The 15,816-nt window shown below is 40.0% G+C and overlaps 1 protein-coding gene across 1 annotated transcript in view; it reads right to left on the reverse strand.

The window, feature by feature from the left end:
- Positions 1-1,985: 1,985 nt before the first annotated feature.
- kiaa0319l (KIAA0319-like ortholog) overlaps positions 1,986-15,816 on the reverse strand; it is a 35,794-nt gene continuing 21,963 nt past the window's right edge. Inside the window, exons 10-24 of the mRNA XM_080295870.1 lie at positions 14,144-14,236; positions 13,930-14,062; positions 12,647-12,752; positions 12,405-12,527; positions 12,185-12,308; positions 9,969-10,101; positions 9,597-9,745; positions 7,702-7,853; positions 7,435-7,573; positions 5,891-6,050; positions 5,615-5,757; positions 4,111-4,233; positions 3,769-3,859; positions 3,570-3,661; positions 1,986-2,855 (exon numbers count right to left, since the gene is read on the reverse strand). Of these exons, the coding sequence (XP_080151996.1) occupies positions 2,659-2,855; positions 3,570-3,661; positions 3,769-3,859; positions 4,111-4,233; positions 5,615-5,757; positions 5,891-6,050; positions 7,435-7,573; positions 7,702-7,853; positions 9,597-9,745; positions 9,969-10,101; positions 12,185-12,308; positions 12,405-12,527; positions 12,647-12,752; positions 13,930-14,062; positions 14,144-14,236 (1,958 nt within the window). The 3' untranslated portion in view covers positions 1,986-2,658. The remainder of the gene's footprint in view (positions 2,856-3,569; positions 3,662-3,768; positions 3,860-4,110; positions 4,234-5,614; positions 5,758-5,890; positions 6,051-7,434; positions 7,574-7,701; positions 7,854-9,596; positions 9,746-9,968; positions 10,102-12,184; positions 12,309-12,404; positions 12,528-12,646; positions 12,753-13,929; positions 14,063-14,143; positions 14,237-15,816) is intronic.

Raw genomic sequence — 15,816 nt, forward strand, 5'->3', positions numbered from 1 at the left:
AACGTAACAGCAGACAACGCAACATTTTTGTGTCCTCCTTTTAACTGTAAAAGGAGCTTTGGAGACAAAAAAAAAAAAAAAAAAAAAAAAAAGATGAGTCCATCAGAACAATTTGGCTGTTATTCCAAAAAAAAAAAAAAAAACCCAAAAAACGAAAACCAAAACAAGACAAGACAACAGATTTTTTTCAGTGGTTTGACGTTGCTGGCACCTGGGTGTGCTTGATTTTAATTTGCCTCCCACAGGAGGTCAAAAAAAGATGGCCTGATAAATTCAGCAGGTGCGAATAAAACACATTTAGTGCAGCAGATCCAACATCGGCATGAGATGACTTTTTGCAGTAATTTGAGAAAAAAAACAACCCAAAAACAAACCCCAGCTTATTTCGCACAGAGTACAAGCTGAACTGAATCAATGATGTACCCTTTTAACATTCAACAACGAACATAGAAAAGTGTGCCTCCAGATGAGGACTTACATGTGTCTGTTTCACATTCTGCATGCAAAGCAATCACACTGTGAGATGATACGTCGGGGAGAGTCGTTCTGCTAAAGTTTGTCTGTCGGTACGGTCCAGCCAAGAAACACCTCAGATTACTGCTGATGAACAAACAAAGCCTTCCTGCTGGGCCCCGTTCGTGGTTTATTTCTGGTAATCTGCTCAAAGCGTACGCAAACATCCTTCAGATTAACCTCCTGCTTATGTCCTGTCCGTGGGAAGAAATAATTTGTTTTCGGGATTTAGTACAGTTTTATCTCCGATCGGATGCGCAGCTCACTCGTATACTTAAAGTAAGTTTGCATTAGAAAATAGAAAACATATTTTACCTTTTCAAAGATTTTCCTCACATCCGAGTCAGCTTGAAATCTGCATCTCCCGGCCAACTTTAACACTCCATCAACTTTAAGATATCTTAATTTTACAACCATTAGAGTACAAACTCTTAATGTTTCTGTATACCTAATAATGACACTGTTCAAAAAACACAGAGTTGACTATAATTAAAAAATTAAAACTCTGGAAGAAATAAACTGATTTAACTGTTTTAACCTTGCTAAAAAAAACCCCCACTGTGTTTCTATGTTTTTGCACAGCACAGGGCCTGTGGATTTTTACTCCAACTCCATAACATCAAAATCACTTTAAAAGAAGATCTTTTAATGGTCAGACTGAAGAGGATGAATACCATTAAATCCAGAAAAATGATATTGTGACTTGGCTTTTTGATGGATTTAAACATTCAGTTTGTTAAAAAATGAGCATGCTTGTCCAAGTGTGCTGCGAGTCTGCAAAATTTAGAGCTGCTTGCATCATGGAGATGAGTGTAAAGCATGAGAATTACATTACTGATGGACATTCTTCCTACATATTCAGTACCGCAAAGTCCTGCATTTATGGCTGAACCTCCCAACTTCCAACCGTCACATACGAACCTCTCCCTTTTTTTTAAACCAACAAGAGACAAAGTGAGACAGCAGACATTAAAATCAAAGTGCATCCACGTCTAATCACAGCCAAAAGGTTGTTTGTAAAAACAGTAACAAAAACTCTGTGGTCTTCAGGGTTGAAGCAGTCATCACATTACCAAAGGTGATGAGGAAGCAGCGGTCTGTCCTTCAATCTCCTGTTCTTCATCTTTCTCCCAACTGCCTTCCTCACTGAGACCACTTTTGTTACAGTTGTGTACTCCAGTTATTTAATCCACAGAGAAGCCTTGAGAATAAAACCTTACAACACTGTGACTCTTCTGTGGGTTCATAAAAACATAAAAAAAAGCAAAAAACAAAAAAGAAGCATACAAACTGCTCTGAGGAAACATCTTTTGGCACAGCAGCCACAGAAATCCACACATACAGCTGACATACAAACATGCAGCCGATCGTATCAGGTTGTACCAGAGCTGCAATCTGTCGCTCTTCATGCACATAAATTATTTAAAATATTTTCTGAGGTGGTTTCTCTGAGCCGTTGGCAGCTCAGATCAGTTTTGGTTGTTGGTTGGTTGTCTTTTTTTTTTCTTTTCCTCTCCGTCATGCTTCAGATGAACAGAAACAATCAGAGCAAAGTTAACCATTAATTTAAAAATGGCAGTGTTTGGTAGCATCAGGTCGACCTGAAACGGCGTGAATACAACGTGTTTGTACATGCGTGTCTACAAGAGGCAAGGTGTTAGCGTGCCAGGTGGCTGGTTTTCGTGTCATTGAAGCAGTTTTGTTTTTCCTCATCTTAAAAAGTCACTCGAGCTACTTCCTCTCACACAGTCTCCCAACCTTTGTAAGCCAGCAGCAGGAGAGGGGCAGCACTACATTCTTTATGTCTCTGTGTTAAATAATAGGGGTCTAATTAATATTTTATATCATTCAAAACACAGTGCTCACCCCTGGTTCTCAGTGTAATGGCAGTTTCTTTTTCACGTCGTTCTGGCTCAGTGTGGGTGCAGGGAAGCTTCAGTATCGTGGTGTTTTTTCTGTGACAGTGGGACAACACGGTCCCAACATCTCCTTCTCTCTCCCTCTTCCTAACTCAGGTATCTCCCAGTCTGTCTTCACAGAGGAGAAGTGTGAGGTTTTTGTGTTGAAGACCAACGAAGGGGAAAGAGGAGGCGTGAAGGGGAAGAGCTGTGTGAGGGCAGCTGTGAGCTCCCCCCTCCTCTCTTGCTATAGCTGCTCTTCTCTCTGCTTCTTGGCCCTCACCGGCCCCTGGCCATTCCTCAGGGAGCCATTCTGAGGCCTCAGGAGCTGCCCGCGCTCCTGATCCGTCCACGGGATCCCGCCCTGCCCTTCGTCACTGTCCAGGTCAGAGTCCGAGTGCATGAGGGCAGAGGAAGTGGGAGCAGGAACAGGCTTCAGGCGTGCTGAACGAGAAAGAGGAGAACAGAAGCGAAAGAAACAGTGTGATGGAGCTGTCCTAAACATCGACTAGGCAGAAAATTTAACTCAGTCTTTGAAACATCAAGTTTTTTGTATTGTGGCTAAAATAGAAACATTGGCTAAACATTTACATCAGTGTTAATTATCAAAAGAAATCTTCACAAGAAAAAAAGTCGAGTCTTACCATTTGTTAACACCTTCAGTGTTTATTTGGGCAGTTATTTTTGAAGACCATTGGGTAAATTAACTGTAAATATAACTAACCTAACAACATTCACACTCATCATTTAAAAAAAAAAAGTTTTGCTCATGTTGGAAAACAGTGTTTAGCTCATGCTGCAATGTGCCACAAAGGCCAAAAGCATCGACTCGGGTCAACTTGCAGGCCTTTGCTCTGCATATTCCCTCGCTTTCATGTCTATATACTTTCCTAATCTAATCTAATAAAGGAAAAAAAAATGGCCCAAACAAATAATCTTAGAAAAATACACAAAAGAAAAACCATAGCTGTGCATGCAATCATATTACAAAGTAAGGAAGTACTGGTATCGTTGTTATCTCTATAAAATTTGATTCAAGATGTTCAAGTTCCAGTCAAAATACAGACGCAGCAGAATTTACTGTCTGCCTGTTTCTGTGAGTGTTAACAGGCTAAATGCAGGCGGTGGTGCGAGTTTACGTGAACTCGTCCATCTTACCAGCTCTTGGCAGTTGCAGCTCCAAACAGTCCTGATCGTCAGCTTCTAGCATTTTGTATCGACTTTTACTCCTGCGCACTTTGCTCTTACGCCTTACAGGAAAATAAACACACAGGGAATCAATGACCATTACCCCCATAAAGTTATTTAACAATAACCCTGACAGAATATTAAAAAAGAATTTAGGTAAAAAACTCACCTGTTGCAGCAACAAACTATCCCCCATACAAATGTTGCCGCAGCAACCACAATCATAAAGGATGCTATCGTCACATAGAGCACGCTCCACTCTGAAAACAGAAAAAATGATGTGGTAAAAAGTGTGTAATATTAAAACAGCTCTAAAGTAATGCAGCTTCGACAACAAATTCACAAAAGACTCGCCGTGCGTCCCTGAATACAGCGACAGAGATTATTCTGATTCTTATAAACAGAATTAAAATAATAATCTGCTGGGTCAGATTTTCACAACAATAAAATTGATTATTTATTGACTTTTGTTTATCGACTCTATATTTTACTGTAATGCCTCCCTTCTTACCGCAGTTGCTCTCTGCGTCTCCGAACTGAGCTCTGATAAAATTCTCCATCCAGAAAGGGTGACAGACGCAGCGCCGCGTGAATGAGTCACACTCGCCGTGGCCGGAGCAGTTGAGCTGGCAGACTGAGGAGGGAGAGCGACAGCAATGTTCAATAAACCGTCAGAGCTTTAAAACTTGGTAAACAGCAGATTTAAAGTGCTAAAGAAATACTTATATGACTTAGAAATAGCTAAGAAATCTAAAACTTTGACCTTGCATCATTAACCGAGCCAAAGACTGCAGACTGCACGAGCATGACTGAATAATAGCAGTCTGATTTTTATGGTTTATGCATTAAACAGTGTGTCTGTGATAAGTTCAGTTTGTCTGTAGGTGGGATTACTCAAAAACATAACCCTGTGAGGACTGAGTCATTTTCTGTGATCAATACACCATGTTTTACACTCTGTGTACACTTTAATGTCAAGGAAAATTTTTACTGTTGTTATTTTTGCTACATTTAGTAAGTTTATTTTCATTCTAATTTATTTTATTTTATTTGTGTTAGTGCATTTGTTTTACCTTATAGAGCCATTTTGTTATTTTGTATTCAATTATTTACTTTTTGATCAATCTTATTTGAATTTTTGGTTTCAATTCTGTTTAATGGAGCTCTTTAATCTTTCCGTTTGATCAAACTGAGCTTTTTTGTTATATTCTGTTTTATTGAGCTACATTAGTTTTTTTACAGACTGTGTTTATTATTTTAGCTGCTGTAAAAGTAATTTCCATACTTTTGAGATCAATCAAATTGATCTGATATGAAGCCTTATTTTAACCTTTTGCTGACAAAATTTGTGATTTTAGGCTTTTGAAAAAAAAGACAAAAGATTGGAAATCAAAGACAAGAATAGATATTTTAAGAATAGACATTGTAACTGACTCCCATCAAAATACTTTTTCTAATAACGACCCCCCAAAACATAAGATTATGGGTCAGGGTTACATCTAGTCTTCAAAGATGAATCCGGTGAGATTTATTCTTCTGCATTAAACCTATGCTTTATCTACATCATAAAAACAGCATGCAACGACTGATTGGTTTAGTCAGTTGACAGCTAATGAAAGAAAATTCATCAACTTAAAGAGAGAAACCTCCCCACAGCTACAATTTGGCGACAAAGCTGTAGAGCTATTCAGGCATAGGAGGAGTTTTTAGCCGAAGTGAGGTCTGGCCCATCTTAGCAGTGATTCATTTTAGGAGTCAATGCAGATCAAAATATGGATCCAGGAATTTTTAGGAGGAATCTAATAATAGGACAAATTTTTACATTTTTGCAAAAACAAAACAAAACTGGGAGACACTGTCTTGATGATTTCAAGAGCTTATCAGAAATTAATCAATGCAACTGTGACCTTGAATGTCCAAAAACCAAGGCTTTTAGAGTCTGCTGTAACATAGAAGCATCAAACCTCTTTTCCCCCTTTCCTTGTTCCATTTCGTAACGTTTATGTGGTACTCACTGACTGTATCCACTCGTCGGGCCTTGAAGATGAGGAAGTCATTCTTCTGTTTACGCAGTTTGTTGCGCAGGCCGAGTGCAACGTTACGGCCCGACAGCGGAGGGCGCCCTGGGCCTCCGGACACCAGGAAGACCAAACGAGTACTGAGAATGGAGGAAGAGGGTGGAAAACAAACAAACAAACTGTCAAAGGATAATTCCAGCTCTGTTCACAGTTGGTTTCATGACTTTCATCATCAGGTTTGCACACTTGTCTAAAATCTGGAGACAAAGTCACCTGTGCTCATTAAACGCACTGATCTCTCGCACAATGATGTCGCTGTCGAGCACACCCAGTAAAACCCCAACCTGTCGCAGCAGCATGTCGCGCTGACGTTGGGACACCTGCGATACGGAGACCTCTAACACCAGTTCCACCAGGTCCCGCTCCCGCACGTCTGATGGATAGATGGGAAAAATAGGGAAGAGGGAAGACACATGAGGTGACAGTGAGACGGAAAAAGTGACATGAGGAAAACGGGCAGATTGCAGGATCCATCTGACTCCCTGAAATCTGGGAGAGAGTCCAGAGCGCCAAGTGACGGATTAGTTTCTGGCCGAGTGTGTGTCTGTGCACCGTATGCTGTGCTGACCTGCTCAACCTTCTGCTGCTGGTTGTTGAGGCTCCTGCTGTGTGGAAAGCATTTGCATGCACAGAGTCGTTTGAAGAAAAAATAAACCATGCAGCAGTTGTGTTTCAGTATATTTTTCTACAATGTCTTTTAACGATCACAAGAATTTATTTTCCCCTCGTTTGAATCTTTATCTGGCTACAAAATAAAAGCCTGAATAGAAACCACAGGTCTTTTATTGGGACACTGCACCACAAAAAAACTGATCACTGGAAAATAATCAGCAGTTTTATTAGGTTTTAAGTGCATCAGTATCAAGTTACGTTGCTACACTATACAAATAAATATATAGTTTTTCCCCAAACCGGGAAGTTTTAAAATATTTTAAATGTTTAAGCTTTTACACTTCAACATCCTTCACTCTAACACTATAAATGGTTAATACCTAGATATCCACTCCTGGTAAAACAGTTAAATCAGTATGAAATAAACCAGACAAATTGTATGTCGAGAGACAAATGCATAGGTTGCTTAGTTAGTGGAAAAAGATTAAAACGTTTTAGGAAGGGGTCAGAGTGGCATATAAGAAGATTATTTCAAAAGAAATTTCACTTCATTCAAAGCATTTTCTACTTGGTTTGGATCCGGAAGGTCAAAGTTGTGATAAAACACTGATGAACCTCTTTTTTTTTTTTTCTTTCTTTTTTTTTTCTACACAAGTAGCTTATAGGATTGTTTTTGGATTAAACAAAAGTAAACCAAATGATACAGACTGGATAAGAAAGAAGTGGTGTTTTTGGTTGATATGAATCCATTTTCATATCAATTTTGATATAATTTTTTCCTTTCATCATAGGGAAAAAAAAAAATCACCATCACTGTGTGAATATTTTAACAGTTGGCTGTTTAACTTATTAAAGTCTAAAATGGACTGACTGCCCGTCCATCTATCCAGCAGCCTTCTGTTTATTCAGTTAGCACAGGCTTCTTGACTCAACTATATGTGGACCAATGACATGTAGTCACACCTGAGCCCATTTTGAGACGTTTTTGAATGTCGATGTGTTTTCTGAACTGTTTTTGAGAATGTGTGTTCTCTTTAGTTGAACATAAGGAGTAATTTTTATATGAAATAAAGAAACGTATTGTTAAAAATAATGAGTATATCTTGGGGATGTGTTCATATGCATGTTTTTGTAGGTCTGCTTACCTGGTTTGACCTCCACTGTGCCCCTCCCCTTGCTGCTTTGTCCTTTGCTGTCAGTTACAGTCAGGATGAAGCTGTATTTGCCCTCCACCAGGTTTCCAAGAAACAGCACTGCCTGGTGGTCGGAGCTGTTCAGCACATCCTATTAAACAGAACAAAACAAAACAAAAAACAATACATTTTTATTTATTTATAAATCTCATGGTCCCTGCAATAAACTAAACCAGAACTAACATCAGTTAAAGGCCTGATTATAAAGGTCCGTCTCACCCCAGCAGCAGGACTGGTGTCTTCTCTGGTCCACAGGTAGCTGAGTCCACCTTTGTCATCAGTGGACTGAGATCCATCCAAAGTGGCGGTCCTGACAGGCAAAGAGATGGGTGGACTCGACACAACACGAGCTACTGGCGGTTGGTCCTTTTCTGGAGAAAAAACATTAAAATTTCATAAACTTCTTTACAATGTGTCTCTGCTAGAGCCCCCTGCTGGTCACTGGTACATGCGCTACAGTATTTTAGAGAGAATCCCACACTTTCAAAGACACAGGATACATCTTTTTTGTAACCCCTACAGTTTGTCTGAAAGCACCACACAAACAAAAACAGCATCTCAGTAACACAATCATGCTTTTTCTCATTCAAACTGAGGCACATTCAGATCACTCAGATCTACAGGAGACCTTATATCTTCTCCCTCTAAATACTCAGAGAATCAAAAGCTTATATGCAACTACACCACTTCACTGCACGTTTCCAGCCAGACCATTTTCACATGTTTATGATTGTTGTGCAGCTGTCACTCCCTCTGGACTGTTTCCCATTAATAGCACAGTCTTTTGTTTATACAATATAACAGGATGAGCTCACAGAGGGCTTGTTCTCATTGTTCTAGCGCATAGATCGGCACATTATTTGGTTTAAACTGCTGATGATTTGGTTTGATGTGGAATATTTCAGTTCTTCAGCTATAGGATTGGATTTTACTGCAACACATCCATGAGGTCAAACCTGCTTGTCTCAGGTCTGTTCATTGTAAACAAGATCAAGAATTACCAGAATTGTTTAACGGAAATCAGCCCAACCTTGGTTGTGCAAATATTGCACAACCAAGGTTGGAGGAAGGGTGGGGACCAGTTCCATTTTGTGCACAGGTGACAGGAAAAACTGCTGAATATTGTGAGTCATTATTAGAGTTAGCGCATAAGTCAAGAGGGAGTAACTGACAAAAGTAACTCATCATTTAGTTTCCTACTATTGTTCTCCAAGCAATGAATGAATGAGTGTGTCACATTTGTGCTGCTTTTAACCTTTCATCTGAATATACTCCCCCCTCTTTGTTGCTTCCTCCACTCATTACTCCACCCGATTATGGTTTCCAGTACTGATATTTATACTCTGGTCACCGATAATGGGAGTGCACAATAATCTCCAGCTTTCCTAATCAAATTCTCTTATGGGTTCAAAGATCTGAACAAAATCCAGATTACTGGGATTATTTTTAAAAAAATGTACAGAGAACAGGCCTCTGAATGGCACCTAAGGTAATAGTTGGACAACACTCCTACGTTTGAAGGACCAATAAGCATTCTAAGATAATGCTTATAAACAGATTGCTCCTAATTTTAGTAATATTGGACAATCATTCTTGTAATTCCATTTTAATCAGGCTGTTCTAAACAGAAAGCCTTCAGCAGATCCAAAAGGCTACACTGAGAGCTGGATAGGGACTAGAAAGAGAGAGATCATATTTATCCCATATTGGGTAACCGACTGGCCCTACAGAAGGTCTCTTCCTGTTAAAAGGGAGTTCTTCCTTTCTGCTGTTACCAAGTGCTTAAAATTTAAAATTCAATATAATGATAAAGCTAAGGCATTTGATGCAATAAGGCATGTATTAGCACAAATACTTTAAATACCGCACTAGAGTGAATTAGTTTATATTTATATCGATCTCTGTGTGTATGTGCATGCATTAAACCATACGTTTGTCTACATATCCGAGTGTGTTTATGTTATTCCAGATAATAACTGAGCTCTTGCTTCTGTAATTAACATGTAAATTTCAAAACATCCGTAATACTCAGCTGTCTGACTTTGACATAAAGCAGCTATTTTGCTTAAAGGGAAAGTCTTATTCCACACCCACACAAACACACAACTCCGTACCTTCCTTAACGATGACTGTGACAGTGTCGCTGCTCTCCAGCTTCCTCTCATCAGTTACTGTCAGGGTAAACTCATATGTGCCGACCTTGAGACCTGTCACCGTGGCAACGGCGCTGTCTGCATTTTCAATCTTCACACCATCGGGACCACTGGTAGAGGAACAGACGGACCAAAAAAAGATCGAAACATGAAGGGAGGGACAAGGGGAATTAAAGAGGATGTGGAAATGTTAGTGACAGCGACTGAAACCTGTGAATTCAAGTGTTTTATATTATAAACCTCTCAGTAACTATGATTGAGGTATCATGTAAACTATTATTCTAGACTTTAACAACAAAAAATACAAACTGCATTAATCCATATTCATCTGACCTGTTCTTTGTCCATTGATAGGTGGCTATCTTCTGGTCATCGTGGCTCTTATTGCCATACAGTGTGGTGTGATCCATGGGCAGCGTCAGCTCTTTCTCAGGTCCTGCATCTGCTACTGGTGGTTTATTATTTTCTGAATGAAATGTGAAAATGACACACACAACTCCATTATTTGGACCACACTAAATTACAGTATAGATGGACAGATTCAATATTAGTGTTTGGATCAGCTTGACTGGGCAAGGCCTCAACGGGTCAAACCATTCTATTTAAATCTATGTTGTTCCACGTTTACAATGCATCTGTAGCAGTGCTTTGGTTATTTTGCAAATGTGTGAATTGTTTAGTTTGTTGACTTAACATTGGATCTGCTCTTGGTATCAGCAGATCCCCAAAGCGAATTTATTTAAACCAGTAGTGTTATATGAAAATTTTTAGTTTGTTTTGAATTTGAAAAGTAAGAGTTGGGGGAACATTTTGCAGCTCATTAGGTTAACTGGCAAAAAGGTACATCTACAAACTGTGAAACTTCAATAATCTTTCTCAACATAAATTTGCAAAGACTGCAAAATATCTAATGTATTACAAAATATGATCAAAAGTGTAGGCTCTATCTATATATCTATAATTCTGTGATCTTTGAGCCTTCAGTGCTGCATCAAAAACAGACATGATTATGTCATGAAATCACTGCATGGACTTAGGAAGACTTGGAGAAATCATCGTGTGCCAGGTCAAAGGTTGCAGATTAAAGGTCTGTAATGCCACGTGTGAGCATGAGCCAGAAATGCTGCTGTCATCTCTAGACCAAAGCTCATTTAAAATGGACTGAGGCAAAGTGGAAAACTATTCTGTGGTCAGATAAATCCAAATTTGAAATTCTTTTTGGGAAACACAAACACTGCATCCTCTGGACGAAAGAGGAAAATTATCAACCCTCTTTTCAAAAGTCTGGTGGTACGGAGGTGTATCGGTACCAATCGAATTGGTAGCTTGCACATCTGGGAAGGCACCATCAAGATATGCTGAAAGTCCCCAAATGTTCACCGACTCTTAATAGAAGAGAGGCAATACATTTAAACAAAGACACAATTTCGTTTTTAGATGTTTTGCCTAAATCACATTTCATTTTCTCAGTTTAAACATTTTATGTGTTTTCTATGTTCTATTGTGACAACAGTCTGGTTTTATGAGATTTGCAAATGATTCAATTCTGTTTTTATTTACATTTTGCACAGACTTCCGACTCTTTCCGAATTGAGGTTGTAGAAGATGGAAATCCAAATCAGAAAACTGAAGGCATTACAAAGTGCTTTGTATCTGCAATCTCTCTAATGACCAGAAGAGTCCGGTTCCATTGGTTACAAAAAGAAGTCCAGTTGTATATAATGAGACTATGAGAAAACTACTAAAGCACAGAGCTACAATTACTGTCCGAAAAACCTGGATTGGGGAGCAGGCCTCCTCAAACTAGGAAGCTCTGGGCGTTCAGGGGGGTCAATATTAAAATTTTCAGTGATTTGGAGAGACTGACCAGTATTTCAAGCCGAGCTAGCTTGAGACGAAAGCAAACCCAATATTTGTATAACACAGCTAATAACATCACTGTAATGAAAACCCTTCTATGATATAAAGGACCAGTGTCTTTCTGACAGTAACTAAAGCACAGCAGTTATGTTCTGAAGTACCTGGAATTAGATTCTGACTAATAACATCGTCATATCTTTCAGGTGCGATGACTCACAAGATAGCCTCGGTCTAAACCTAGCAGACCTTGACCTTGTTGTGTGTTCGCATTCGAGGTCCAACATAAAACAGTACATTTCCAGTCTACAAAGTGCTTATCACCTTGAGTGCACTCTGCTCCCTCATATGATTACCCGTCACTGTTTGCTAAACAGGAGCAGTTTAAGTGCCGACATTCTCCTCACACGTCATGAAAGGTCACAAATTAATGGCGACTTACACACTGGCTCAATTTGCTCTTTGATGTGTAAATTTGGAAGAGACAAGGGGCGAGCAAGAAGCCACACAGGGTACACTGTGTTCAGATACGGCATCTCTTAAATGTCAAGTTAAAGAGATTTATTCGCTCCATATGGTGAACAATAGCTCAGAGTTGAACAAACACTGAAAAATCCTGAGCTAATGTGTGACATCTGTGATGGCTGGGAAGTGATATCTGCTGAGGTGGCATGAACTCTCCAGCTGTTTACCTGGCTGCACGATGACGGTGACCTGAGAAGTGTCCTGCTGTCCAGCTGAGTCCGTCACAGTCAGCTGGAAGGTGTAGTCTCCCTCTTGCATTGCTGACAACTGTAGGATGGGAGTCCGTACACCCTGAAAAGCACAGTATACGCCACTGTTAGCTACGATGATCTTATCCACAGAAAAATAACCCAAAACACGTGAATTCAGCTGTGTGGAGTATTGTACCTGCATCTCCACCACTTTGTCTTTGCTCTCTGGGCTGAGGGACCACTCATAGGACAGAGAACCGTGGTCGTCGGTGCTTTGGTTGCCATACAGAGTGATGGAGTTGCGTGGTAACTGGATGACCTGGAAGAGGCAAGAGAAAAGTTATTAGGATTGCCGCAGTTTGGCGTAAATAACTTACTTTATTTTCATGTGATAGCAGCACCTGCAGGTTGGGGCATCATACAACAGAGAGGACAAACCTGGTTTGGGCCGGCGTTGGCCACAGGTCGATAGTCCTTGGCTTTGTTAACGGAGAGAGTGGCCTGTGTCGAGTTTGTAGCTCCGTCCGAGTCAGTTACTGTCAAACTGATACAAAAGGAAGATGGAGATGCATTTATGGGACAACCATAGACATGTGTGCTGCAGAAATTAAAATCTTTTTGCCAAAATTTCATAGAAGATGCTTAGTTTTGCATTTCTTTTCTGATTCATCTCGACTTTTCTGCCAGGAAAACATTATTTACCATAAATAAATAACAACGTTGTTTGAAGACTTTCAGCCCTTATTCAAGCCTTATTTGAAATAGCACAAATATAAACCTACAAATTTATGATGTCAACCCAGATAAGCCAAGCAGTGAAATGATGGACGTTAACTCAGAACCAGCGCATCACTATTTTGGGGTTGTTGTTTTTTTTGTTTTAGCTTTTAGGTCAATTACACAACAAGTATTTAGTATTTATTCTTTGCTTTTTGAACTATATTTTAAAAAAATATCACAATTTGTAATATGCTACTCAAATATAAACCCAAATAAATAGCAATTTAACAAAACTGATCTCTGAGGTTATACTTACTGGTCGCATCACATTTAACCTTCCCACTGTATAAATTTAGAAGACACAGAGGTTTCTAGCGGACTTCCATAACTTAAAAGCTGTGCTCCGGGTCTATATTTCTTAATTTGTTTTAAAGAAAGCTCACTGTTATTATTTGCTGCTGCCAGCATATCAAAAGAAGAACACTTTGTCAAGTAAATCATAAATCTCTCTCTGAAAATGATCCAGATGGAGGCACTTCAAAAATACGAGTAGGTCATGAAGACACGCACTTGCCCACATAATGAGGCCATATTAGAGAAACTAAAATGCACTTGTTAAGCTGAGTACCAAAGAATCAATCAGATATTTTCAAAAGGGACTGCTTTTTCTGTTATTTATTTAACAAGGAGAGAATTTTCTTTTTCTTTTTTATGTCCATGCTAAATAAAAGAACATCACAAAAAGGATTTCCTTTAGTTGCCCAGTGTATTTAGAGATGTGCTACAGTATCCAAATGTTTTCACATCAAACTACGGATTTTCCTGTTCACTTACACGGGTTGTGCATAATTACTTCCTCCAGCTTCCCAACACCTCTGTAACATCTGTAAAGTCAGTTTTACTCAGCTGCATTTGTCTGCAGGCCAACACTTCAACAAAACAGGTGTGCGTTTTCAGACTTCACAACTAATCTCATTGAGATAAGTGTGATTTCTGTTTACCTAAATGTGTAGTTCCCAGGCACAAGGCTGGTGAGGGTGAGTACAGGGGTGTCAGCAGAGACCTTCTCCTCCCTCAGAGGACCTTTGACCTCTTCCCAGTGCCACGCCACCACCTTGTCATCATCAGTGCTCTCTGTAAAGGGAAGACAAGGATTTGGTTTTCTTTCTTTAACTGGTGCTAAATGACTGTGTGTGTACCATGTGGGAGACTCACGGCTGCCGTCTATCACCGTAGAGCTGGTTGGCAAGGAGATCTCCTGGAACTTTGGGGAAACTACGGCAACAGGAGGCTTGTTTACCCGTGGCTCTGTCAGGTGGAAAATAAGGAATTAACTCGCTTACTGAGCTGCACATTAGGCATTAGTGACTGAGGCAGTAAGAACAGGTTAGAGGATACCCTGGCAAATACAGAAATACAACCATGTGTGGGAGAAAAGCCGGGCTGTCTTCCAGCAATAAGGGTTTTTTTTCCTTATAAGTGGTTAATGAGTGCTTTTTAGCGGGCAATTGTATTAATTCAAGGGGGGGGGGGGGGGGACCAGTACATTCAAAACACTGCAGAAGATTAACCACCTTACATGACTGCTTAGCTTCATTAGATGCAACATGCAGATCATTACAACTGCAAATCTTTATAAAAGAAACAAACACAATGAAGATTTATGGATATGAATTAAAATAAACTAAACAGGTTACATTAAAATAGTCCTGGCATAATTCAAAAGCACATGTAATTTGCAAATCAAATATGGCTATGTAAAGCAGCATCAACATTATAATCTTACTACACACACGAACAGTCATTTACATCTCTCACGCCAGTGTTTTTCCACCAAGTCCTGATGTCCACTTTTGCAAAATTAAGCGAATGCAGATGTGCAAAAGCTCCATTGGACCCACTAGACCCAAACATGTGCTGTGGCACAAGTAATCAGCGCACACACCCTGGCCATCCACATCAAGACATGGTCCATCAGACTAAACCACCTCCTTCCATTGTTTAAAGTCCAGTTCTAATGCTCAAATGTCTCATATTTTTTGGGCTTTCTGCGATTGACAGGGGTCTGCATAGGAACCCTGACTGGTCTGAAGCTATGCAGGCCCATAAATCTGCTTTGCACAGGTTTTTCTGACACCTTTCTATCAGAACCATATAGATATTGACCACTGCAGACCGGGAAGACCCAGGAAGTGCTGCCATTTTGGAGATGCTCTGATCCTTGTCAAACTCTCTCAAATTATTACGCTTTCCATTTTTTCCTGCTTCTAACTGCTCAACTTTGTATACGGTCTATGGGTTTCACACCACGAACTTTCTACACGTCACCACATGGAGGTGCCCGTGAGCATGCGTCTGACACATTAAACAATTACATTAACAGTAACATTAACCTGCTGATGATGTGTGGGGGTAGCACAGGTAAAAGTGAATTGTCCTGATTGGTGTAGTCACACTCGCCCACCCAAACCCCACACTGACTGCTCTGCAGCTACGCAGCACCACACACAAAGGATTAATTTACAGGAGTGAGAACGCGCCTGCTGTGAATTATCACTTGCTTAGAGCTGTTTTGAGATGTTTTGGTGCTACAGAAGAGAGTTAATTTTCCACACCCTTTAACAGTACTACATAATTTTGCAACTAATATATAAAAGCTTCAGCATTAAAACATCGCTCTCCTGTGTAGCTTTATTTGACACCGTTTCTCATTTGTGATTTACAGCAGCTGCACAGTGATGAGCCGGCGTGGCGGTGCCACGTTCTTCCAGTGTCTGCGACATGCTCGTTAGCTTAACTGGTAAATCTGACCTGCCCGTGGGTGTGAACACTACATTCACCCTGCCTTTTACTCTGTGACAGTTGGCTACAGTCCTCACGTGACCTTG

This window comes from Astatotilapia calliptera, chromosome 22 (genome assembly GCF_964374335.1).
Source record: "Astatotilapia calliptera chromosome 22, fAstCal68.1, whole genome shotgun sequence".
In the NCBI taxonomy this organism is placed as follows: domain Eukaryota; kingdom Metazoa; phylum Chordata; class Actinopteri; order Cichliformes; family Cichlidae; genus Astatotilapia; species Astatotilapia calliptera.